This window comes from Melozone crissalis, unplaced genomic scaffold (assembly GCF_028551555.1).
Source record: "Melozone crissalis strain CALT ecotype California unplaced genomic scaffold, PUWL_Pcris_2 ptg000023l_1, whole genome shotgun sequence".
NCBI classification, from domain to species: Eukaryota; Metazoa; Chordata; class Aves; order Passeriformes; family Passerellidae; genus Melozone; species Melozone crissalis.
The window spans coordinates 14,346,334-14,372,533 of record NW_026535801.1 but is presented as its reverse complement, the minus strand read 5'-3'; the positions used below and the strand labels follow the sequence as shown (position 1 = coordinate 14,372,533).

The following is a 26,200-nucleotide window of genomic DNA, read 5'->3' as shown; positions in this document are numbered from 1 at the left end:
GAACTTGCAAAATGCATCAATTTAACCCAGAATCAAGCAGTGAAGAGGGAGCAGTATCAATGTGATGCTGTAACCTTCTTTCATGTTACTTTGAGATTCGTTTTAAAACAAAGAGCTGAAACACGTCAAGTGGATATTGTAGTGTGTAGCTTCTGCAGTTAGAATGTCAAATTGAGAGCCACTCTGTGCTAGATAAGTCACTAACTGAGAATTGTGTATCTAGAATATATTTTAAAGTAGATCTACTTTCTCAAAGTTCAAGACAAGGGGTATTTAAGTTCCTTAGCAGATACTAATATGATGTATTTATTCCAGGGCAGAGTGACTCCTCTGAAGGGATACATAGCTATTGGTTTGTAGATATTAGGTTTTGAAGCTAGTGACCGTAGCTCAAAAATATTTAATAGACTTTGTGAAGGAAAACTGAAATGTGGCTTTTTCTTCTTTTTCCCTTAAAGAAGTGTCTGGTCCAGGAATACAGTAATTTGTGTCCAAAATTCACAAATACACTCAGATGTTTTTTGTAGTTATTGTCTACTGGAAATGATTATATTTCATTCTGAAGAACAGGATTTAGAGGTGAACTTGCTGGTGACAATGAGCCTTAGATGGCACATTTGGAAAACTGCTTCAGGCTGAGATTTTTCTCTGCACCAATATTTTCTAGCTTATCTAGGGACTAAAAAGTTATATGTAACCAGTTAAAAAAATGTCTATGACTGGAGGTAGACTGGCCTGTAGCAGGTGGTGGAAATGGCTGTGCAGTGCTGAAGGTTTTCAGTCTGTTCCCTCTTCCTTCTGGGAATGCACTGTGGGGCTGTTTCCTGCAAATTGGCACATTTGTATACTGCCTGCAGTATTGAATCCCTTAAAGTTCATGCCTCACAATTTATCTAATGCCATAGATAACTTGATCCTGTAACCATAAAAGTAGATTTGCAATAGAACACAACAAAATTGAATCCAGACCACCCCCTGAGTTTTTCACTTCTGTGGTTCCTCCTCATCCTTGATTCTTTTTCCAGAAGAATTGTTCTCACACTCCTCGTGGATGCATTGGAAAGGCAGCCGTGGGTCTCTCTGGGTCTGAGTGACCATCAGCTGCCAACACCAGATTATAATTTTCAACAAAATCAATTCAAAAGTATTTTCCTTGTACAGTGACAATGTACCTGAAAATGCTGATATCCCAGGGTCTGAAAATGCTCAGATATCCCAGGGTCCCTCAAGGGGACCACCCTCTGCTGATTTCTCCATACATTCACTGTGTAGAGAGAAGCAGAAAAGGCATTTGTGGGTCAGGCTTTCATATGGTTGAATATGGAGAAATGACTTGAAAGAAATAGGTACATTCGTGGAACTGTAGCAGACTTCTGCAATGTTGAAAAAGTCTTACTAGGGAAGTCTTGTTCATCTTTGTGCTGGTTATGATTCTGTTCCTGAACTGTATTCTCTAGAGCTTTTAGTGTGGTTTTTAAATGAGTCAAGTGATGAGACTTTAGTATTTTCCTTGGAAAGCAAACAAAAGTTATCCCACAAGGAAGAAAGGCAGATTTCCATTTACGATGAGTTTTCTAGGAGGTGTGTTAATTTACGACTTTAATTAGACATGTATGACACAGTTCATGTTCCTCTTATTGATGCTTTGTTGGTTTTTTTTTTGGTGTTTTTTTCCATGTAGGTTTGATGATTCCAGTCTTTTGTGTGGTGGAGCAGTCAGACGCCTCTCTTGAATACGATAATCGAGAAGAGCATGCTGAGTTCGTTCTGGTTCGCAAAGATGTGCTCTTTAGCCAGCTGGTGGAGACAGCGCTCCTGGCTCTGGGGTATTCCCACAGTTCTGCAGCTCAGGCACAAGGTATTCAATAGTTTTTTCCCACTTCTCTGCACTGCAGAAGATAGCACCTGGGGTTGTTTGATGTAAGGAAAAAGTAAGAAAATTGGTAGCAAAACTTAGAAGTGTTTATATCAGTTGTGTTAATTGCTTAATCCTAAACTAGGTGTATAACAAGCCCTATGTTTTTAGCCTGTCTAGAAAGCATTAGCTGGATCTTGCTGAAGTGTGAAATCTGTTGATAATGATCAGTCAGGATATTCATGACACACTTGTTCTGCACCACGAGGCAGGTTGCTGCTTCGAGGAAGTCAGCACAGAGGATACCCCCTTTAGATGTACAGCCAAATGGTATCCAGTATTCCTCTTTGTATCAGGGAAGTTTTGAACAGCATATTGTAGTCTTAAATTTTTTAAATTATGCATTGTAGATAATGGTTTCATATATATGCATGCTGTCTTTACAGCAAATAGTTGTAGGACTAAGTGTGCAGGCTGATTTTTGTTTTCACTTACCTACTATATTGCTGCAAAACCCTTTGTAAAGCACTATAGTCCCTTCCACTCAGATTATTCTCTGTTAGCAGCAAAATCTTAAAATAAACAAAGCTTTCCTCTCTCTGCCCAAAATATAAGCCTAAAAAAACCAAAACCTAAAATCATAATGTTGAGGGAGATGGGCAGGAGGTGGTGGGTTGGGAAAAATCTTTCCAGAATGAACTTCAAATTTGAAGAGGATTTTTAATACTAAAACAAGTTATTTCAGTGTTTATTCTTTTGGATGAGAAGCCTGTAAGTTTGTTTTCTCTCCTTATCACAAATAAAACCTGTGCACATTTAGAGTAGTTTAAAAGCAATTTGCCTGAGGATTTGAATTTTGTCTGTTGATTTGAGTTGCTTTGTCTAGTTAGGCATTTGAACGTGGGAACAGGAGGAGCAGTGGTGGTGTTGAATCCAGCAGTTCCAGGCAGTGGTTAATCGCATGGGCTCCTTGTGCAAACTTCTGTCCAAGCAGGGCGATAATGATTCATTTCCTCTGTCAGACTCTGCTCTGTGAGAGAGGCTCAGATTCTTCATATAGGCAGAGTTTATGTACATGTGTTTATTTACACAATATGGTAGTAAAAGCCCTGCAAGAAGGCAGTTGTTTTGGTTTTCAATACAAAATGCTTTGTGTCATCTTAAGGACTCTTTTTTCCTGAATGTAGAAGGTCAGCATATCCCACTGTTTCCATCCTGGTGAGCCAGCTTTCTGTTTGACAGCACTATCCATCTCAGTTAACACAGTTGCTCATCGTGTTGCGAGCTAACATGTGGAACATGCTGCATTAGGTGGCCAAGATTTGATTCTTGGCACTTGCAGAGGGGAATGGGCTTTGCAGAAAACCTGCTCCAAGGGGGCATGTCATCCAGTGCAGTGACCCACACAGGCTGAGCATCTCACTTGGGGGAACCTTGCTTTTGTGGCACTGCTCTGTTGTGGGAATAGAGGGAAGGAGACAGATTGACTCATGAAGGAAATTAGTCACTGTGCAGGGAGGAAATGGCCACTGCGTTTTTGAGCTTTAACAGTGAGCAGGTTCAGATACTGATCTGTCGCTTGATGTGCTGCTCCAGTAACTCCACTAGAAAATAGAAGTTGAATCTCTAATTTTTGCAATTAGTCTAAAAGAAAAGACTAAGGTATTTTCATCTTTAAGGCAGCTATTACATTCCTCTAACATCTCATGGTGTAATATTGAGAATAATAGAAAATACCTTAAACATCCATCAGCTAACAAATCTCTTGGTCAGGTTATTTACCTTCACACTGAAGGGCCAGTCCATCAATATCTTTTAGACATATTTGACAAATACTGCAGGCCATGCTGATCTTAAGGTATGAAGCTGAAGTATGCAGCATGTCCTGCAGTATCTTGGCTCTGTGCTAGCTGTCTATAAGCTGAGGCGTGAGGTACAGGTGGGGACAGCCAATAGATTTCTGAGATTGTTTTGTTTAATGTGAAAATTTATAGAATGTAGGGCCTTAATTCGTTACCTAGAGTTGACAGAAGCGTGCTAGTAAATTGCTGTTATAACAATCTGTTTGGGAACACAACTTTCTGATATTAAAAAGGTGGGAAAAATAAAGCTATTTACTTTATTCATTGTGGTTGTAGGACAAGTCTGCTTCTGTTCTAGTGCTTGGAATTGATTTCCATTAGCAAAACATTCATAAACGGTCACTTAGTTCTTTTTTATGATCAACTGAATTACAGGATCTGCATGAGAGGTTGAAGGTCCTCAGGTGCATTTTTCAAAATGCTCTGAGCATCATGCTCTGCAAAACAGTGACATGAGTAGGTGTCCCCATGTCCTCCAGGGACAAAGTAAACAAGTTTGTTCAAGCTTTGGTATTGTGAAAGCTGTCTAAGCTGTAACTTGGCATGTAACAACTGTCACCTTTTGAGTGGGGAAAGTGCTTTATTTCAGTCCCATGACACTGAGGGGAATAGCAATTTCACTTCATCCTGCAAGAAGCATCTTGCCTTTGCCTGTTCTTTTAGAACAGGGTCTTCTGTGGCAGATTGAAGAGCTGGTTGGAGGGCAAAGTAGAGCTGTGGCAGAGGAGAGAATTGCTGTAGGATTTCACTCTGCCTTTGCTGCAGTTCCCCATGGCAGCCGTGCAGAGCTGCCGAGGCTGGAGTTGGTGTGTGCCTCGTGTGCAGGGCCCTGCCTCGCCCTTCCCAGCTGTACAGCAGCACAGCAGAGCCTGGCTGGCAGAAAGGAAACATGGCACAGAGTGGTAGGTGGTATGTGCCTTCCTGAGGGGCCCTGCTGTTGGGCTGCAGCCTGGAGCTGCAGAGCTCCCCCAGGAGTGATGCTGTGTCCAGACATTTGAGCTGTAACATACACACAGTGGTCACCTGGCCTGAGCCTCCTGTATTGGCTTGTGGTCTCTTGGCTTATTATGGATCAGTTTTATTCCTGGCTGCTCAGTAAATTGGTAGGTCTTAGCACAAACAGTGTTGGGACAAAAATACATCAGGAGGTATACATGAAGGTGGTCCCATGCCTCCCTGGAAGAAGCTCTTTATCCCCACACAGTTTGGGCAGAACACATTTATTCCACAAACAGCTGGTTGTGATTTTTTGTTGATGGTGGTGGGAGCAGAGACTTTTCCAGCGAGTGCTGCCCTTGTGAAACTTCCCTTTTCTGACAGGAGCTGTGAAATGTCTTCTGGAACAGCATGGGAATTCGTTAACAGCTTGGCACTGGGGTGTGAAAGTTGGTGGTGTAAATGGCAACAAAGGTTTAATAAACATTTATGTATTTTTCTTTCATCACTTGAGTCTACACCTGACAGTAGGGAACCTGCTACATGTGCCTTTTAGAGAGGAAAAGAGTCATGCTTTAAAGGGACACCTGTTCTATGTGTAGTTTAATAAAGTTTACGTGCCCTGATGAATTTTTTTCTTGTAGGTGAGGTATTCTAATGGGGCCATGCAAGAGAAGGGAGCTGGTAGGAGGTACATAGAATATACAGCGCTGAGTGCTGGGGCCAAAGTATGAAAGTAGCTGCAATCTGGTGTACCCTGCATGCTCTCCTGTGGCTTTGGGACCTGCTGTGAAAGCCGATTCCCTCCTCTGTGGGGTGGAAGAAGAACAGTGTTAGTTTGATGCTTTTAGTATTTACTTTCTTAGAATCCGTGTGAAAAAGAAAATAGTGTGATTTCCTGTGGATGCACATTTTTTCTTTTGACCAGTTTCTTGTTAGCTGTTGTGAGTGTGTACAGGGAACTGATGTGCACTGTTGGCAGAAGTTAGCAGAGCTGAATGGGCCATTGAAATGCAGTTTGCCTTCTCTTCTCAGATACCGGAGCTGGGTGTGTTGGCAGGGCAGTGTGGAGTGCCTGCCCTGGCTGCTCTCTGGGGGCAGCTTTAGGCAGGCACTGGCAGGATGGTTGACTGGGTTACCTGCTGTCTGTGGCCATGGCAAGGAAAGGGGTGAAGAAGAGTGAAATCATGCTCAGATGTCAAGTTGAAGAGGAAGAGGAGTGAGAAAACAGCGGAGGGAAGTTATCACAGGGCAAGAGATCCTTCCCATCCCTGTCACTATAGAGATTGTCAAGCTCTAGTTCTTAAGCAATGCATTACCTTGAGCAGGGCCGTTGCAAGAGGCAGTGCCTTGCATTTATGCCTCAGAGACCTCTCTTGTGCCCAGTTTCTTCTAGTGCTGTCTATAGACTGGAGAGGGAAGAAGATTTGTGCTTGCATAGAGCTGTGTGTGGGTGGTTGGAGTGAAAGGCTGGAAGGAGAGGCTAGCAGTGGTTGGTGGGGAAAGTGTAGCACAAGAACAAGGCAGGAAGAAGGTTTTAAGTATCTTGTTGTGCCATGTGGAATTGCAATAGCTGGACTCAGAGGTGAGTGATGCTCTCTGGGGGTTGTCTTAGTGACTTAGTGAGCAGAGATCAGACATTTCAGCCCTGTCAGCCTTGCATCACTGGAGTGCAAAGGAGGAGAATTCTTTTGGGCCAATCAGTGCCTGGCCAGAGTAGCTGACATCCAGAGGTACCTGAGGACATACTCCAGCTGCCTGACTGTGAAGCTCTGATATTGCTTGCAGCCACAAGGTCAGCTTGGCTTTGGTGCTTCTACAGAGAACTGTGTTCTGGAGCTCTGACTGTCTTTACAGTCAGCTGCAGTAGGAGAGAAAGGTGGCTCTCCTGACTGTGTAGGGAGGAAACCAAGGCACAGACACATTGAGAACTCTCCTCTGGATTGTTAGTGCACATAGCTGGGGCAGGAAATAACCCAGGCTGCAAGTGTGTTCGTTTCCTTCAAGGGTTTAAATGTGTGTGCTCAGCCCTGCTCGCTGCTGTTAATTGGAGGCCCCTTGCACTTGTGGCCTACTTTTCAGTATTACTTCAAAGCACAGACCAGATCTGTGTGTCACGGTGTTGTTCAGCCAATCATTCTGAGCCCCAGGCTGCTGTGTGTAAGAATGTGGCAGCCAGAGTGCTGTGCTCCTTCTCTCAGATTAGCCTTTGTGAGAGCAGCATGACCATCTTGCCCCTTATGGGATTATAACCATGTGTACAAATATTTGAAGGGTGTAAATACCTATGAGAGAATGGATTTGCCTAAGCTGGTACAAGAGGGTAGGGCTCTGAGGCAATTGGAAGGACCTGAGCAGATGATTAGTAGGGAAAGATCCTGTGAAATATTCCCATCTGTGCTGTCTCCAGAACCACAATAGCTTCCAACTGAATGTCAGGTAAAGGGAGAACATACCAGCTGGGGACTGTATTGAACACACACGCACAAGCTGGTTTTATATTTCTGTATCAAGAAAGGTACGGTAAAAGTGTGGTGAAACCCTGCTGAACTGTGCTTGATGAATACAGCCAAGTTTGCTGTAGCTGGGAAGACCAGATAAGCTATATTCTACACAAGTGCAAGGTAGCAGTACAGGAAAAAATGAGAGGAAACCTGAGTTCAGGTTTCTTATGTGAGTAATGTGCAATAAATTACAAGGATGCTATAATCTGGGATCTTCTGACCCCTCAGCCCACTGTCACTCATGTCTGAGTCATGGTTCCCTATTCACGTGATCAAAGATTTTCTAATGAGAAGAGTTTAATAAATCGGAGTGACATTGGTGATATAATACCTTAAATAACAAGATGATACAGTGATCAGTCAGATAACATTGGGTCACTTCCTGACTGTCACTCCTTATTGCCACTTTTTACTTTTTCATTTTAATAGAAACAGCATGTTGGTCTCACATAACTGAGTTGTCAGTCTGTTGAAAGCTGCTGTACTTCTCTAAGCTCAAACTCTTTTGGCACGGACTATTCTCACCCTGCTAAACCAAGATTTAAAACAAACCACCCCAAAAGAAATGAAAGAAACCCACCCGACCCTCTTCACACCTCTTTTAATCAGTTCCATTTTACACCATCTCTAATTAACAGCTCCTTACCTTTAGTAATCCCCTTTGTCCCCCTTGCCTCTACTGCGGATATTTATAATGGGTAAACTCTTCTTTCTCCTCTCTAGTTTTGCAGTGGCATTATAACAGGCCCAAATCAAATAATTTAGCAGTAGTATGTGTGAGGAATGCAGCTCGTACTGACATCTTGCAGTAAACTGCTGTGCAATTCCATGACAACTTGTCTGAGATTGCTAAGCAGACTGGATTTCTTGCAGTGATACTCAGCCATCCAGATCAAAGTTTTCTTTGTAAAAGCTGCTCCTTCTTGAACTGTTCATTGCTTGAGTTGTATTCTTTGTCTTTCTCCCTGATGTTTGAAAAAAGAGGGCTAAGAACTTCTCAAATATTTATTTCTCTCCCTGTATACATCATTTACCAGCAAATCACTGTTTTGTCTACCCTACAGAACTTCATGACAACTGTAAGTGAAATTCAGTTAGCTGGAACTATGAGAAAAAGTCACATTTTAATGAGAATATTGAAAATGTCTTCATTCTTTGTGGGTTTTGATAGGCATTTCTGTGCATAATGGACACAGGGATTGAAAGACACTGTTGTTAACAATTCAGCATCTCATGCCATTTCAATTAAAGCCCTAGAATTCTCTTTGAGAGTTCTTCAGAACTCTTAAGAAATCTTATGTAAAAAATAAAAGTAGCAACAAAGATTGAGGCTCCTTGTATTTGTAGGCTTTGCTAAAATTAGTGTTGCATTTTTTATGGAAAATGTGACATATAAAGAAATGTTAGAATGTCATATTTATAGATACATAAATGGAATATATTTTAAGTTTTACTTTGGTTTATATATAAAAACACTTATATGGTATATTTATAATTTAGTACACACATTTTATACATATACATGCATTCAAATATATATTTATATAAAAGTGTAATATATATGTGGAAGCAAAAGCTCAGAATTAAATTAATAAATTAATATCAGATTACTTGTCATCCTTATTCTCCATTTCTGCTGTTATTTAAAATAACGTCATTATACCAGCAGCATGATCTCCAGTGAATATTTGAGTTTTTGATAAGCTCTATGTGAAAGTTCTTAACTTCTGACTAGTGGTCGGGAAGTGTCTGTCTTTCCTTTTCTTCCTGCCACCCCTCCCCAAACTGGCATACAAAAGTTAGCATGTAGATCAGGCGTTCTGATCCCAATATATTATTTACAGGATTCTTGTGATGGAACAAAACCTTCTACAAATAATAATCTATTTTTCTAGATGGCAGACATCTGGGTAGTATAAGTAAATGGGTAATTTATTAGTGTTTGAACAGCTTAAAGGAGGGTAAGTAAAGGTAGCCCTGAACAGCTCAGCACTTGTGACGCTGCTTTCCGTCTCATTTGCGGTCTGTGACTGAGCACAGCAGGCTTGTAAGCAAGAGAGGGGGCAGGGGGGAAAGGAGGGAGCAGAGGGGACACAATGGGCTTTGGTTGTTCCAGTGAGACTCTTTCATCCCTCTCTCTGTGAGATCCCACATACCTGCAAAGGGTCTTTGGTGTTGAGTGCTTTGGAGCACATCACGTTTTGGTGGCAGCTCTGCCGGTTCCAGTGAACCTGTTGCAGTAGTGTCTGTCATTTGTTTGTTCCATGGTGACAATGGATCAAACTCGGGCTATGCTCTGGGAAGAAATCATTAAACCTTTTGTTCTTGTCTCCTTTGTTTCTGAGCCATATTGCTCGGGCTGAACAGTGCATCCGTGCTTTAGTTTGGTGAGGGCCACGTTCTTTAATGCTTTCCATTCACTTTATGTTGCAGGCTGCGTGCAAAAAGGTAACACTGCAGGACAGAGGTTTATTGAAGCTTTGTACTCTTCAGGGAAAGATTTGCCTGTACTCTGTCAGTTTTATAAACCAGAGAAGAAGTGCTGGGGAAGTGGAGCCACAGGCTTTTTTGTGTAACAGCAACCATTACAGTAGTTTGAGGTGAAAAGAAAATCAAGTTCGCTCTGAAAGGTCTGTGTGTACTTGATTTAAAACTTCGACCAGTATATAATAAATTTAGATTTGTCCTGTTTCCCTTCCCAGCCTCTCAGCTAAACCCATCCTCTTCTAGTCTGAGAAACACTACTGGTTTTGACTAAAACTGAGAAATGGTCTTGATTAGTTTTAATTAAAAATAAAATTTTGTTGTCTCTTTTTTTTTTTTTTCGCCTTCATGAAGCTGATAATGAAGCAGTGCTCTATTTAAAAGTGGGAATAAATTAGGCTAGGCTAGGTCTTCCCCTGTCCCGAAAAGGAAAATAAGGTGCAGTTAACAGTCTGCTAGCTAACAAGCTAAATATTTAAACATCCAGTAGGACAAGCAAAGCTTGGTGCTGGTTAACATGTTAGAGTAGCTCTTTTTTTTCCTTCCTTCCTTGTTTTTTCTCTTTTCTTTTTTAGATTTTTAAGAATATTCTTATCTGCTGAATTTTTTTTCCATTCCCTCCTCTAGATAAGGAAAGCAGCCGTTTAACCCAGTGGCATGAAGAGCTTGTTTTTTTTGTTCCAGATGCAGACTGCCCTGCCCCATCTGCCTTCCCCACAGGCACACAAAACCGAGCCCACCCCCAGCTGCTTCTTTCTTTAACCTAACAGAGGTAGGGCACATCCCCCAGATCAGCTTCTGCTTATTTAGAAGTAAATCCCACCTTTCAGAGTTCCTGGTTTGCCTTGGGTGCAGGTTCCCTGTGAGCATTTGTGATGGCTGTACTGCTGGAGAGAAAGCCGAGCTCTTTCTGCTGGCTGGTGTCTGGTCTGACACATTTATCATCAGTGCCCCATTCTGAATCTTGCTGCTCGTGTTTGGGGGAATTGGTTTGGGCATGTGGAGAGCAAAGCTGCTTGGCTCCAGGGAAGCTTGTGGTGTAAAGCAATACTTCTCAGCCCCCTTTAACCATGTAGGCAAACTAAGTATGAAAGCCATTTTGGTTTTAAACAGAAAACCTAACAAAGTAGGTGTAGAAAATCTGAGGAGGCTAAACAGATGGTTTAAAATGGCAAAAGAGAGGCCAGCACACTGACCCCCTGCTCAGTGTCTTCTGTCTCTTCAGGAGAGATCCTCCTGGCAGTGACAGCAAAGGGTCAGTTCAGACAATTTCTCACTGCTGTACATGAGCATTGTGGAGAGGACCTGGCTTTAATCCTCCTGGTCCTTGCTGGAATATAAATGAAGCTGTCAATCAGCTGCTGTGTTTGACATTTGGGTCCTTTCATACCGGTTGAATTTTACAAGGGCAATCTGCCCTCCTGCATTGTTTGTCATCAGGGGTCTGCAGCAGATTAAATGGCTGCATTTAATGGAATGGAATGGGAAAGGATGAGCAGAAGACAATGCTATTAGTGACCTCCTTTTACCTACTATCCTGCTCACTGGAAACCCACTCAGAGAGTACTGGTGAAGGTTCAAATTCAAGCTATGTCTGGGAGAAGTGGGTGTGTGTACCCTCCTCCCATCCACTGAGCTACCTGATTGTTCAGGCTACGTGTCTCTTCCTTTACTGGTGGAGAGCTTATGGAGGATTGCTCATAATCTATGTTTTGGCCAGTAAATACCTTTGATTTATCCAGACAGTTTAAAATAATATGTGTTTATACAGGTGTGATTAAAAAAAAAAGGCATTGCATGAGGTTGGATGAGATGAGGTTGGGGCATTTTTCACTGTGTATTTATGGGCAATTTTACTTTCGACCTTATTCCAAATGAAAAATAATTCTTCTAGAATGAAGTAACTGTCAATAAAGCTAGAACAGCCCTGGGATCTGGGGTCTGTATTTTATTCTGTTTTTACTTCCCACACTGTTTTGTATGCATAGCACCTTTGTCTTCACCTGGCTGTTTCCAAGTTACCAACAAAGAGTTAAATTCAAACAAGCTAGGAGGAGGATGCATGTGCCAGTCAGGATTCGCAGCTAAATTGCTTTCATACTTTGTTTTTATAATATATTTACTGCTTAGCCACATTTTGGCCTTTTTCCTTTTTCTAACAAAAATCATTATGTGGTGTAGCTAGTAGATAATTCCTACTTTTACAGAGACAACAGCATGCTAAAAATGTCCCTTGGCATAGGGATTGTTAACTGATGGCAATTTGTCTGCCTTTCTGAGTATGTTTTTCTTCGGTACCAGCTATAGAATCTATGAAATAATCTGTGGGGGAAAAATGTGTTTATCTTGTGTTCAAACTGAGATGGACCAAATGCTTGAAGAAAAAATTCTATCAAATAATGAGCTATAGATAATACTGTATTTTTTCAAGATCCTGGAAGGAGATGCTTAGGCAGTATTATGTGGCAGTCAGCATGAGAAAATTGGCATTTCGTGAAATGCTACCACAGAATGTGCTTCAAACATCACTATTTATGGATTATATACATGGATTTATATATCCATGTATATAGATAAGATCAATTACATAGTTTTAAGCGTTGATGATGTGTCTAAAAGCTACCTGCATTACAAACATAAAAGTTTCTTTTTCTGTGGCATAACCATGGAGAACGAGTCTTGCTTTTCTCAATGTGAAAGCTGTATTTGTTTGAATAATGAAATGAAGAGTAGTATTTTGTTAGTGATTATTAATAGAGTATTGTTAATATTTTATTGTGATGCGTTCAAATAAAAGATTACACCTACTAGGGTTCTTTTAGGGGATGAGGTTGTTGGGGTTTTTTTTTTGATATATCTATTAAAAGAGCAGAGCAACACCATATATTTGCATTTTCTGATCACTAAAAATCCTCCCTGCCATAAATGTGTATGTGAAATTGAGAACCTAATTAAAAGATTAACAGCATGTACAGTAATTTACCCAAAAGGCATGTGTTAATTTGTTAAAACACTAAAGATCTTTATGCTTTCTTTTTTGATGCTATCAAAATATTTTCCGTGGAACTGGTTGAACCTGGTCTCTTCATTATAAATTCTTCTGCAGAGTAAGACAACTTAATTTCATATCTAATTGCATAAGGAATTATAAATTATCTTTTCTAAGAGACCTATGACACTAAAACACAGAATGAACAAATAAAATGGATTTGTTCTAGTACAAATGAAGATATATGGCAGTATTTTTATTACAGACAACATTTGTTTGGGCTGAGTGTATGAATATTTTACAATAAGATGCAAAGTGCTATTTGTCGAGCAGTCGTTCTAGCAATGCATCTTATGGTGTTTTTCAACTAATTGCCATGAAGAAACCCAAATCAACAATATCCAGGCCCACCCATAAAATAAAATCCTATGCAGAATGAGATAAATCTGTTCCAAGGGAAATACATTTTATGTGCATTTATAAAAGTGGGATCTGCTTCTCGTATCAAACATACAACTTTTCTTTTGTTCTCAGAGGAAAGACCTGTTGATTTCAAAAGTGTGCTTTAGCTCAGCAAAAAAGTGACTTGCTGCATGTAAAATGATTTCCAGAGGTACTGCAGTGTAGACTGGAGCAACAGGTGAAGGATTTCATGTCTGGTTTCTCTTGGGCATGATGTACAGAACAGTTTACTGGATGTGGGGCATTTTCCTGATGCAGAAGGAAATATAGGTCCTGTCCTGGCTCCATTGGTGTCACACAACCTGAGGGGTTGCCATTCTGCTGCACAGTTAGGATGTCCCTCCCTCCTGGGGACTTGTGGTGGAATCCTGAACAGCTCTGCCCTCCTGCCTTGAAAACACAGGAGGTTGTTCTTTGGAAACAACAGGGTGTCAAACAGTACCAAGTGACATTGTAATCTGAGAACTGAATATTAACATTATGGCAGAATTTAGTAGAAACTGGTATTTATTAAAGATTTGTCTTTTGTAGCTTCTTACAGAATTGTATTATGGCATTGAAAGTTTAAAATATTTTACAGTACTTTTACTATTTTGTACTGCCCTGTGTCAGTGTTGGTGCCAAGGCTGTTTGAATGTTACTGAACATCTGTTTAACTAGTTTAGATTAAACCCTAATAATTATTTAGTGCAAGGAACAAATTAATATTACACTGATCTTTGGAGGGTTGAATTAATAAATTTATCACAAGGATTAGTTTGAAATTGCATAATGGAGATGTTCTTTTATTTATTTATCCAGAAGTACTTTTGTTATGAAGTTTACTAATACAGAGCTGCTTCTGTCAAGCTGTTATTCCTAGACACTAAAAGATCAATGCCAAATTGTCTAAATCCCAATGTATTGATGGATTTGTGAGTTTTCTAGAAGGGGGACAAAAGAGTAGTATGTCACTTCATAAAGGTGAGTAGGAAAGAAATGTAATAAATTTAGCTAGAGAGCTTCTGTAGTCTCTTTTGAGTGGTATGAGACAAAAAATTCAGCATTTATGGTGAAATGTGGATTACCCTTTAAAAAAAATTACGCCTGATAATCCAAAGTGGTTTCAATAACAAGGTTAAGGAACACTTTTGTAATCATACAAACATGAGATTTTTTTTCCCCTTAGCTTTCTGTAGCTCTGTATTAAAACTTTATTTTGCAAGAACTTCGTATGCTACACAGTTTCGAGTGTGTATCGGTATAGGAAAGTAGGGAGAGAGAAAGCAAAAAAGAAGAGAGACAGAGAGGTTTTTCTACACTCTGTGTAATAGCAATATCATGACTTTGTGAGGGACAGCAGTGTGATTTTTGGGGGGGCTGCTACAGAACAAAATTGCCATCATACATCTTCAAGGCTTCTCCTGAATCCTTATCTTTTTTTATCTGGGTCTCTTGTGCACAAACTCACATTTTGCATGTAAATGTGAAGGAGATGGAGAAATCTTAGCTGCAGATGGGGGAAAAAAAAGCCTCCAGTGTCTTCATATTTTAAAAAAATCCAGAATTAGAAGGAGATAAATTTATGTAACCTTTGCACCATAATAATATGGCAAGACCTGACACAAAGCCATAAGGCTTTTTTCACAGATTCAGTTGTCTGAAAATTGTGCAATGCTGTTTAAATAGAATGTCTTTTAATAGCTCACAAGAAATAAAAAAGAAAAACATTTAAAAAATCATGTTTTCACCAAGGATTACATGATGGCAGTGTTAACTCCAGTGCAATTAATAGACAGCGTGTACTTTGTTTTCCTTTGAGTGCTTAGCATTTTCTCTAGATTTTATCTGGTCATGTATCCAGGAACTGGATATGGATGCAAGCTGCTGTTAATTGAACTGTATTTAGGACTATTAAAGCCCTTGTATGTGCAGTATGGCAGGATGTGTATCTCTGTGCATTTGCAGCAATGTCACCGTGGCATGGTGTATCCTGTAGTAGATAGGCAGCCCCTTGTCCACATATTTTTAGATACAAAACCTAATTGGTTTATGAAAAAATAACTTCTTTTATTGGCATAGCATTTATCTTTTACAAAACCTGCAGTTATTTTCCCAGAACAGTTGGGAGGTGCAGTTTGTTACTTAACAGGGAGAAAGATGGAATATGTTCTAATTTTGTCGTGGAACATGGGCCCATTGAGTCAGGCCTTGTGTCGTAGGAATTTCTCTGTATAAAGGGAGGCTGGTTTCCCTGGAGGTCCTGGTTTCCCCTATCTCAAACACCTACTGAATGTCTTTTTACATCCAGCTAGTTGTATGACATAGTATTTGGGGGGAAGAAGACGCTGTTTTATAGGAGAACTGATCAGTTCACGTCTGGAAGAAAAAAAAAAAACCACTCCTTACTTGTGTGCTTGTACTTGTGTGCTAAGTCTTTTATATAACATGTTTTATAGCAAAAGGGCTATGTTTGTACAGAAGGAGGTGCCAGAACGCTAATAGAACTATAGTAACTCATCTGATGGGTGGGACAGATTTCTGTTTGGAAAAAAATTAACCCCGTGTGGGAGTGTAGTCTTTGGCATTGTTAATTCCTGACATTTTGTTTCCCATACTTCTGGGGCTCTTGATGAGGGGAGTTTCATCTTCTCTGTAAAAATTTAATTTGTAAAGATAAAAAAAAATTCTTAGAGGATTCCATCAGAAGCTTGTTAGCATGATCCTGTCTTTGGCATGAGAATATGGAAGAGAAAAGAATGCAAGTATTTTAATTTGCTGGGAACAAAAAGAAGCTGGTTGGTAACTTTGGGATGCAGTCTTGCTCTCTGAAGCACATTTCTTTGCAGGCGTGCAGGCATGTGGCAGTGTGATCCTACATGGGGCTTGGTTGGTTTCAAACATGCCTGGGGCCTCCTGTGGCCCTTTTGTTATTTCTCAGCCTTTGGCACTGAGTGCTGGTGGGGGATGTGTGGAGATGGGGAAACAAGAGAAATGGATATTAGAATTCAGTAGCAGATTTAAATTAAGCAGAAACCTCAGTATGTTATGAACTTGTAAGGCTATATATACACTATGGCATGTGGCTGGACCATAGTTATGCTCAGCAAACCACTGAGTATTGTAGGACAGTTCATACATTTTCTAGTTCTTCCCAGAAAAAAAGAGGATTTCAGTACTAAGTAATACCTTGTTATCGTATTTCTAACTATTGGCAGCAAAGCAATTTGAACTTTCAAAAATAGCAGATTAGATATTTCCCTAACACTATACATACCATTTGGCATCTTACAGATGTTCTGGGAGAACAGCACAGGGATTGACAGAAACTGGAGGTGACTTAGGGAGCTAACAGAGTTTAGGGAAAGTAATGGAAAAGCAGTGCTTTCCAACAGATGTACTGTGAGGGCAGATGGGAAAGGACCAGCAATGCCAAAGCAGGAGCTACTCATCACAAACATGACTTTTTCATCCAAGAGGAGTCTAGGCTGACAGTGTCATTTGCAACTTTGCATCCTTAGTAGGAAGAGTTAAGAACAGGAGTGAACAAGCTGGTAGTAGTAGAGATAATGTCCTGACCTCTTAAAAACATAATGTCCTGGCCTCTTAAAACATAAGCATGAAGTGCCTATATCAGAAGAAAATACTCCTCAAAATGGTGGAAACTGAAATCAGGGTTCTGCTACTATTGTAATAAGGCCAAAAATTAAACTAGAAAGTTTTGACTTGGCGTGAAGACAAAGTGAAATAGAAAACTTAAATAGGCATCCAGTGCTGTGATGTAGGGTCCGAAATCAGCTCACACATTGCTGTTAGTTCATAGTTGTTACTGCTGTAGCTTCAATAAGGGATACTTTACCAGAAAATTAAGCCATGTTTTGGGTTACAGAACTGTAAATAAAGTCAAATGCTTCTGAAGTCAGTGGAGTTTCTGGTTTCCACTGATGCAGTGGAGGGCAGAGGTTGAAACGTGATTTATGTTTCCAGTTGTATTTCAAACTTGTTTTATATGAAGAAGTAAATAATGTGTTGTGAGGTGGATTGGGATCATAGGCAGCCCAGGTTGACATAATTTTATATATATAAAGTATGTGGTTACTGATCCTATACTTGATTGTTTACGAAGAGCTTATTTGAGGTGTTCCATCCATGTAAGTTTTCATCTGTATCCTAATATGGAAAGCCAAACACAATACAGCTATTCTTGAGTGAGTTATTTAGCTACAGGAGATATAGGCCAAAGCCATTTTACTACAGAACATTTTTCCTTCCATGAAAGCCATCCTTATGCAGGATACTTTCTGTTTAATTATGTTCGGAGTAATTTGATTGTTATTTCTAATCTATCATCAAAGTTTGGGTTTTTGCTTGCTTATGTGAATATCTGAGACACAGTGACTAAGACTGGGATAACAAAATAGGGATTGCCTGTAGGAATGCTCTTACCACTTCAGAGTCACGGAGAAAGACAACCTATGTCCTCAGAGGCCAGAAGTGTGGGAACTCCAAGACTGAAAGTAAGGAGCCATGTGTGTCTTACATATATTAAGATTTTACTTGGTTTCAAGTACTTTCTTTAAGATTGGAGGAAGGAGAAAGCTGCAGAGGGTAGGGAGACACATGACACTTGGGGTTAAGAGCCTTAAAGTAGGGTAAAGTGTTGCTTTAGTTGTGTATGTATGTCTGTGTTTGACTGAAGGTAGGGATAGCAGATATCCACTGTTCTGGCAAGGACTGAGAAGTTGGTCTTTAACTTGACTAACATGTATGTGTAGGTAGGAAGGTTTTCAAAGAAGGGGAAAATAGTTGTTAATTTGGGCTATTTTTGGTTGAAACAAGGAGAAATATAGTAATTTTTTGTTTCCAGAGAACTTTTTAGAAATATTAATTCAAATTCAGATTCATATATTTTGCGAGGTTTTTACGTAGGGTGGAAAGCAGGGTACCTTGTCTGACTGCATCTATAAAACAAGATGGTGCCTTCTTTTCTATGAAGCTTAAGGTAAAAGAGTTTTAAAGCCCAGAGTGGTTAGTACTTGTCTTTAGACTTCTAAATAATATAAAAATGCAAGAGATTTTTATTTGATTAACTCTTTTCTAAAAAAAATTATTAACAAGGTGCTTATGGATAAACAGTCATCAGAAGCTTTAGAAATTGTGGGAGATTTATGATGTCATATGATGTCATTACAGCAAAACGCTGCATTGTAAAACTTCAGAGCAACCACTGCTGTACCACCAGGGTGAATAATGGAGCATTCATTCACTCCTACTAAATCCCAACATCAAATATTCCACAGGCTCTCCTAAAACAGAAATTGTGCCTGTAGGAACATGTACTGAGAAATAATGTTTCGGAGGGTATAATCAGAGTACCTCAAAAAGAGTGGTAGATATTTTAATTCCCAGAAGTTGTTGTGTTAAAACTGTAGAAAAGAGATTCTTCGAGGTGAAGGCTCTTCATATGGAAGCAGCTGGAAAAAATCTTAGCTGTCTTGTGAGGAACTGGTGAGAAGGAGCACTAGAGGCCAAATGCTGCTCGCTTACACCATCCTGTGTTTGGGGTAGCGCCAAAGACGAGTGCTTTCCCTGCTGCGACTGGGCTGGGGGAGTACAGCTCTGAGGGGCCTGAGCTACCAGTGACTCTACTCTAAACCACACATAAAGCAAGTTTAGCAATCTTGGACTGTTGAACAATGATTCATTTTATAATATGACCGCAAAATGTAGCTGTGTTGGTAATGATTACTTCAAACAGCTTGAGAAGCTGAATGAGCAAAGAGGAGTTGGGATTACCCTTAGCCCTACTGAGTGTCCTTGTTGGGCTGGAGGTCAAGGCTTCCTGGTATAGCTTTTGCTCTGGGCTGCACAGACAGGCAGGGCAGAGCTCTGCTTGCAATAGACAGGCAAAGGTCTCATTCTTTAGTGGTAAATGTGCTTTAATAGCCACCACTGTATACTAATACTTAAAATGAAAGGGAATGTTAAGTCTGCTGCATGTTACTTGTTCAGGATGTTAACAGCTGTATGGCAAATACATCTAGAGTAGAGAAGGGAGAGGAAGATACAAGCAACTTTCATAGCCATCCTTTCATATCTGTAATTACATCCAGACTTAGCAGCAGTGTCATTTCATTTTGCAAGGGAGCGTGGCAGCCCTTGAAGTGAGATTTGTTGGTGTTCAATCCCACACGGTAGAAAAGGTCCATTGTGCTCTGACCTGCTTTAAAACAAACCATACTAAACCATGCATGCATATTCAAAGAGTCCCCCCTTTTTATAGACAACTGCCATTTGTTGCAAGGGTTGCTATGGCAAACCAGGGCAGAAAATCCTGTCTTGATGTTAAAGTGAAATACTCAGAAATTGTAAGAAGACAGATTTTGAGAATATAAATTAATTAAATGGCAGTAATTGCACTATTGCACTATCTTGCCAGCGAAATAGCTATTCCTGTGAGAGTCTATTACTGTGTTAGGTCTTGGAGCAGAGTGTAATTTTTTGAATGTGCTCTAGGTTTTCAAAATCTGTCTTTTTGCTTTTATTTAATTCTAACTAATGATAAATAGTAGCTTAGCCTTGCAAAGGTGGTCATCATCCAGTGTGATTGAGTTGTTAAATCTGTAAGAAGACTAAGCATTTGCAGTTTGGGCTTTAAACTGACAGAAATAGCTAACTATAACCTCACCAATCTGGCCTACACAGCTGCTGGATAGTTTGCTGGTTTGAGATCATTGTGTTTGGATTTGGACAGGAAATGTTGTGTTTCTTCCAGATAGAAGTCCTACAGTGTCTAATGTGCCTTTTGCTCTTTGGCTGCTGGAGGTGCAAAGTGTCAGGCAAGAAGGAGACTTCTATGGTACATTTACTTCATTTGAGAGAAAAAGGAAAAAACCAAGACTTTTTTTGTTGCTTGTCTTATTCAGCCCCCCATGTCCTGAGTACTTAACAGGTCTGACCTTACTGCAGTTGTGCCCTTCTTCAAATCAGCAAGGAAATGATGAAGAATAAATGTCAGAAACAGAACTGATAAAATGGATGCTGCCTAGTGTCTTTTTAGTGCAGTTAGAAAAGCTGCTTGGACTTTTTTTTCCACTTTCAATACTGAAAACAAAACAGTTTTGTCTCCTTATATCTATAAGAGTTACTCACTAAAGTATTTCCTTACATTTTTAAGTGGGTCTGTGTTATTGTCCCTTGATAGTATTTGGGGAGAAATGAAGATGAAAATGCTTGTTTCCCACATCTGACATAGGAGATTCAGATTGAAAAGGAGAAAGAAACAAACTACTATATAGAAAAAGAAATGAACAATGTTTTTTGTAGATGCCTTACCTTGGGCCATGAGGAACCTCACTCGGGGTGCCCTGGTGAGTGAAGTCCTTTCTGTAGGTGGTCTCCAGGCATCTCTGGTCTTTGCTCTGTTGATCTCAGTTGGTCAATCAGCCTCTGCTTGGCTGAATGTGGGCACAGGCCAGTGGCTCTGTGTTGATGATGCCAATATTGCCAGCCTTATGAATTGACCATCTGCTGTTTGCTTTTGTGTGCACTTAAGAATCAGGCAGGAAGAGCACTGGCAGTAGCCTAGGATGAGTACCTACATCAAAGTTCAGGAACTCTAGAATCTTCTAAGTTTTGCCACTGCCTATTTGTCTTCAAAACGTCATCTTTAGCTGTATTACTAGCGCAGCTTGCTGTAGGTGGTTCTGCTGGTTAACAGAGGTAAATACCTGCTGCTGACAAACTTCCAGAGTACATTTTATTACCCTGAGAGTGTCATTTTGTACATTCCCCTTGGAATGCCTGGTCCCCTTGGTCCCTTTGGTTCCTGAGTAGGCAGTAGACTGGCCAATGAATCCAAAGAATGGAATGTGACAGCTTCTGTGTTGTGGATTGAATTTTATAAGTTTGGAAGAGGGACCAGCAGGTTCCCAAATGGGAATTTAAAAAAAGAGGAATGTAAAAATGTTTCTAACTAGTTCATGTCAGCATCTTAATCTGGAACTGGCCGTGTCTAATGCAAGATGCTTTTCATGCCATTGTGTTTGCCAGCTACCTCTTAGACTAAGGCATCTGTAGTGATTCAAGAGTTCAACTTTGTGTTAGAAAAAGAAAGGCACTTGTGCAATATCATTAAAAGCTGAGCCAGTTTTTTTTTTTTAATATTACTTACTTGAATCCACTGTCTTTCCTAGTATTTTATGAGGCATTTTTCTTCCTTGTTGCATTTGTTGTTATTCAATGGAGAGATTTTTCACTGTGTTACCTACCTTAAAATGATCTCAATTTCAAGGATAAAATTAAGGAGTTCTGAAAACCTGGATATTCTAATGGTCAATAGTGCAGAGATTAGTTGTAGGTGGCTGTGTGCTTTGAAAAGGAATTTTGTATCCACTTAACTTTTCTTAAAAATGACAACTAAATAATTAAAACAATACAAAAATGGTTAATTGAGAACTACTTTTTAATATGTGTTTCAGTCATTCCTTACTGGTAAAAATATGCATAAAATGTTGTGGCTACAACCACAACATGCATGTTTATTAGATGTGTTTTTATACTGTGTCTGCATTGTAAATGAATAATAGTTATCTTAAATGCTGTATTTTTCCTCTACGGTTGCAACCACAATTAAACAGATTCCCTGTGTGGAATTATATCCCCAGCTACTTCCTCCCAAGGTATTTTTAAACCTTTTGCCTGAATGATATGCATTTTTTAAATTACAGCATATAATAATTATCTGGAAGATATTGGTTATTATGTCAGTCCGAGGTAGCACTAAGTCCTTTCCTTCTCACAATTAACAGAATAATACTTGTGTCAGAGGTGGGCAGGGATATGGACCCCAGTTAAATCCTAGCAGACATGTCATTATTGCAGCAGGGGAGAGCAAAGGAGCAGGTCCCTCCCTGGGTGAAAGCACCGGGAACAAACGGGTGGCTGTATTTGTTTTGGCAGGCTGAAGCTGTTGTGAGCCCGCAGTCCCAGCCAAAACCAAGTGAGCTTGGACTTGACTTGAGCTGTTTCTCAAATGTTTTTGTGAACTCTCACTTTTTTTTTTTAATTCCCCATGTTGTTTTAATTATATTTCTCAGTGCTGGGAACATCACACTAGATCTTCCATGTTTCGGGATTATTTGTGAGAAGATTTCTCATCAGCTAATAGCAATTGTTTAACAAAAAATCTTCAATGGTTAGGGTAAAATCTGAGCTCAGATGTGTGATCACATAAGGGAAAATTCCATTGAGACTTGGAGTGGAATGAAGCCCCCTCCTTAATACTTTTGTCTAACATATGTCACTGTATTAAAAATAATTACTTTGGTTCCTTAGAGGGGAAGAAGAAGGGTTTTTTTAAAACCTGGAATTCTATATTGAGTAGGCAAATAAACTCCTGAGATTGCTTTCATTGGAAAAGGATATTTTAAATGGTACCTTTTACTTGAATGTTGGCCAGTTTAATTTAGATTATTGCTTCTGACAATTAACCTCGTGTTGGGCTGCACTTGTCTCATTAGCAACGTGGCGAGTGATGAACTTGGATCCATGAGGGCTCAGCTCTCACCTGGGAAACTCCCTCGCCAAGGCTGTGCCACTGCTTATTAACAAAGTATTAACAATTTATTAACAAATCCACCTCAAAGCTGTCTCTGGAGGGCTGGGACTGGGGGATTAAACAAATATATTAGTAGTCTTCTAAAATTCTTAGAATATTTTTGCCAAGAGAGAAAGTTAGACAGCAGAGGAAGGCACGGACATAAGTTTAAAAAATATGTTGTTTCGAGATGATTTGGTTTTGGTGTTTTCCTTTTCAAACTTTTTGTAGTTTGAGGCAGAGTTCCACCTTCAAAATTTATCTGCTTAAAAACTAGTTTTTAAATAAAAGGGAATAGCGTGAGAGAGAGTAAGAATATGGCTAAATAATTAAAGATTAAAATTCTTAAATTCTGTTTGAATGTAATGCTTCATCTGCCAGGAAATGATCAGTTGATTTGTTTTTCATTTAAGCAAACCAGTTACGCAAGTTGTGGTTTTATGAACTGATTCTCTCTCTTTTTCGCCCCTGATTTTTATCCACCAAAGCAAGATATCTGTTGCTTTTCACAGTCTGTTGTTCTGCATTATACAGGGAATATTCTGAAATAATGTCATCTTTTGGTGGTGGCTTAGCAAAAAAAAGGATTGAACATAATTTTGTGCAATAGGAATAATGACTTAACCAACTCTGTATAGCTTGAAAGCTTCTCATATAAATATTGTCAGAGAATGTCCATACCCCAAGATGAAATACTAAGAATTTTCTGGCATTTCTTGGAGAAACAGCTGAAAAAGACTTGTTTGCTTTTCAATTTATTTTTTTTTTTTACTTCTTATGTGCTTTATTTCTGAGTTTTAACAACAGGCTGTGTACTTGTGTCTAATTTTACAACATACATATCAAATTTGTAGTGTCCAGAGTTAACACAACAACACATATCTTTATGTGCAGGAAGGGGGAAAAGTGTTAGTTCCTAAAGTAAGTTGTTGTTTTTTTCCTTTTAATGTTGATTCACTTTGTGTTGTATTGGATCATCTCCCTACAAATACTTCTACTGTGAAAATCAGTAAAAGAAGCAGGATTTAAAGTGGCTGCTGTGTTCTCTCCCTTTACTGTGGCTATGCATATGATGTTTGCATTCACTTAAAATATATCACACCTGCTATTTGGAAATACTTATTCCATTGAGTAACTGATAATGCGTACATGACAGCAGATCCAAAGAGACTATATCAAAAATGAGTTGTTGTGGCAGTAAGGTGGGTCATTTTAGTGGAAAAATGGGATGTTTGCCTGTCCTTGGCTGCAGTGAGGGAGGGGTGTGTGCAGCTGGCCCGTTGGCTGTGCAGCCCATATGTGCGCAGTGAAGAGGGCTAATGCCGAGGTGTGAATTGACTGGCAGCCATCACCGTGCCTGCCTGCCCTGCTCCTTCCTCATCTGCCACTGCAGCTTTCCCTGCCCTGGGAACTGCACCTTGGTGTTTTCTGGGCTACCCCACTCTGGATGGGCTGAGCAGGCACCCTTGGACATGGCTCTTGTGGAGCCGGCATCCCTGGCTGATTTCTTATGGCACCTCTAGTGCTCTCTTCCTCTGTTTATAAATTTGAGTAAAGCTCATGGGAAGAAGATGGGAAGAAAAGTCATGACTCAAGCCAAACAGAGTGTAACTTGTGTCCTTGGGGGTAGGAGGAAGGGATATTGGGGTTTGTGGTCTAGAGATTTATTCCTGTAGAGCTGGGAGGTGCTGGCTGTCATTCAGAGACGGGAGCAGCGAGGCGTGGGTGGGAAGAGGAAGGTGACAGTGATGTGGCCCTGGGTGGATGGGTGAGCAGGCACTGACCAGCAGAGCTGCTTGCCATGAGGGATTCTCAGACAGGGTTGTTTCATCTTATTCACTATGACAAATCTGAGGTCTGCTTTAGCAGGAAAGAAAACCTATTCATTGATTTTCAAGCTCAAAATTTAAATTGTTTTCTTTGTACCCAAGAAGGGCCTAAAAGGCTGTTAACAAGGTTGAGACCATTTTCTGGCATGGGGCAGTGGCTGGTGGGGAGTTCTGCTGTCTCACTAAGGCTGAGGGAGAGTGTGCATTGTTCTTGCCCATCAACCTGTCAAGCCTTCCTGTCTTTTGTGAGACACAGCAAATTCCTTTTCCTCTACTGGCAGAAAACCCCTCAGTCATAATAATAGTATGATATTGCGGTTCTACTAAGATTGCTCAAAAGTTTTAGTTGTGATACTTAGTTACATTGGCTAATATTTTCTTTCAAGATAAAAATTACTCAAAAGACACTTTGGGTATGACATTCCTTTTGTTTATGTAGGGCATATGGAGGTATTCACCATAGTTAATGGGATATGAAGCTTTTTGTACACTGCATACCTGGATAAAAGCTGGCTTAAGTCCCTAAATGCCCCCATTTCATTTGTAAAGAGCTTTTTAGCTTAGCCTTAACACAGTGTATTTAGATTTCAAACTCTTACCTTACTTTTTCTAAATGAAGAGCGTTCTTTAGACATCTCCAGATGAGGGGTTTCTGTATCTTGAGTTCAGTTCTTTGAACATGTGACAAAAAACATTTCACCTGAAAAGGAGGTAAAGGAGGTAACAATTTGAGCCTCCAGCAATAAAATTATTCCTGATTATGAAGATTGGGTGGACCTTAATTTTCAGTATGGCTTGACTGGACAACCTCTTAAATTTCATCAGTCCAACATGTTTAGTCTAGAGCAGTTTACCTAGACTAAGCCATTTCTCACAAAATCCTATAGATTAATCTCTAATTTATCAATTTTGTTTAATATTTAATTTTACTCTCTAGATTGCAGTTTTAATGGTCGGACTGTGATCTTTTCCATTCACACTACAGTGATGACTGGTCACACTGATTGGGACCTTTACTGCATGAGCTTTTCAAATGGGTTAATCTGTGATAAACTGTAAACCAGGGTCATCATGAGAAAATGAGAGCTGTTTTAGTGCTGATAGGCCCCCCTGATTAGATTTTCATCCATCGTGAACTCAAATGAAGAATGTCAAATTAAGAAAAGAGGGTAATTTTTTGCTGGTTAGAAAGACGTACAAATAGTTTTAAGTGTCAATTACTATAGTATTTTAGGCAGCTCAGATTTTTAGGATAATTCTATAGTTCCAAAGTTTTTTCTTACTCAGAAAGTCTTTACTTCTTTGGTGTGCATACCTGTCTTAAGACCTCCAATATGAAACAACCAGTAACACTCCATGCCTCCAAATGAACAATAGGCTTTGGGGGAGTGAAATAGACTTTCATTAAGATGCAGATACCCACAGTGCAACCCACGTCCCACCACCTGAGTGAGTGCCAAGAGCAGAGAATAGATCCTGGCTGTGGGAAACGGCTGTGTCGGCAGGAACCAGATTGAGGCTTTTCCTCCAGGGTGACCTTTGAAATCAATCAGATTGTGAAAACGATAGACTTCCCAAAGCTGCCTTGGTGTGTTGGGCCAGTAATGCTCCCTCAGTGCTGAGGTCTGCTCTGGTTCCCTGTGCCAGTAAAGAAAAGAGAATATATCTGGATTATATGAGGGCTGTTCAGCCTGTTCTTTGA

General features: G+C 39.9%; 1 protein-coding gene across 1 annotated transcript in view; it reads left to right on the top strand.

Annotated features, from left to right (window-relative positions):
• The window catches only part of SATB2 (SATB homeobox 2), a 128,482-nt gene that overhangs the window by 18,844 nt on the left and 83,438 nt on the right, over positions 1-26,200 (top strand). The window contains exon 3 of the mRNA XM_054277672.1: positions 1,682-1,858. Coding sequence (XP_054133647.1) covers positions 1,682-1,858 — 177 coding nt within the window. The remainder of the gene's footprint in view (positions 1-1,681; positions 1,859-26,200) is intronic.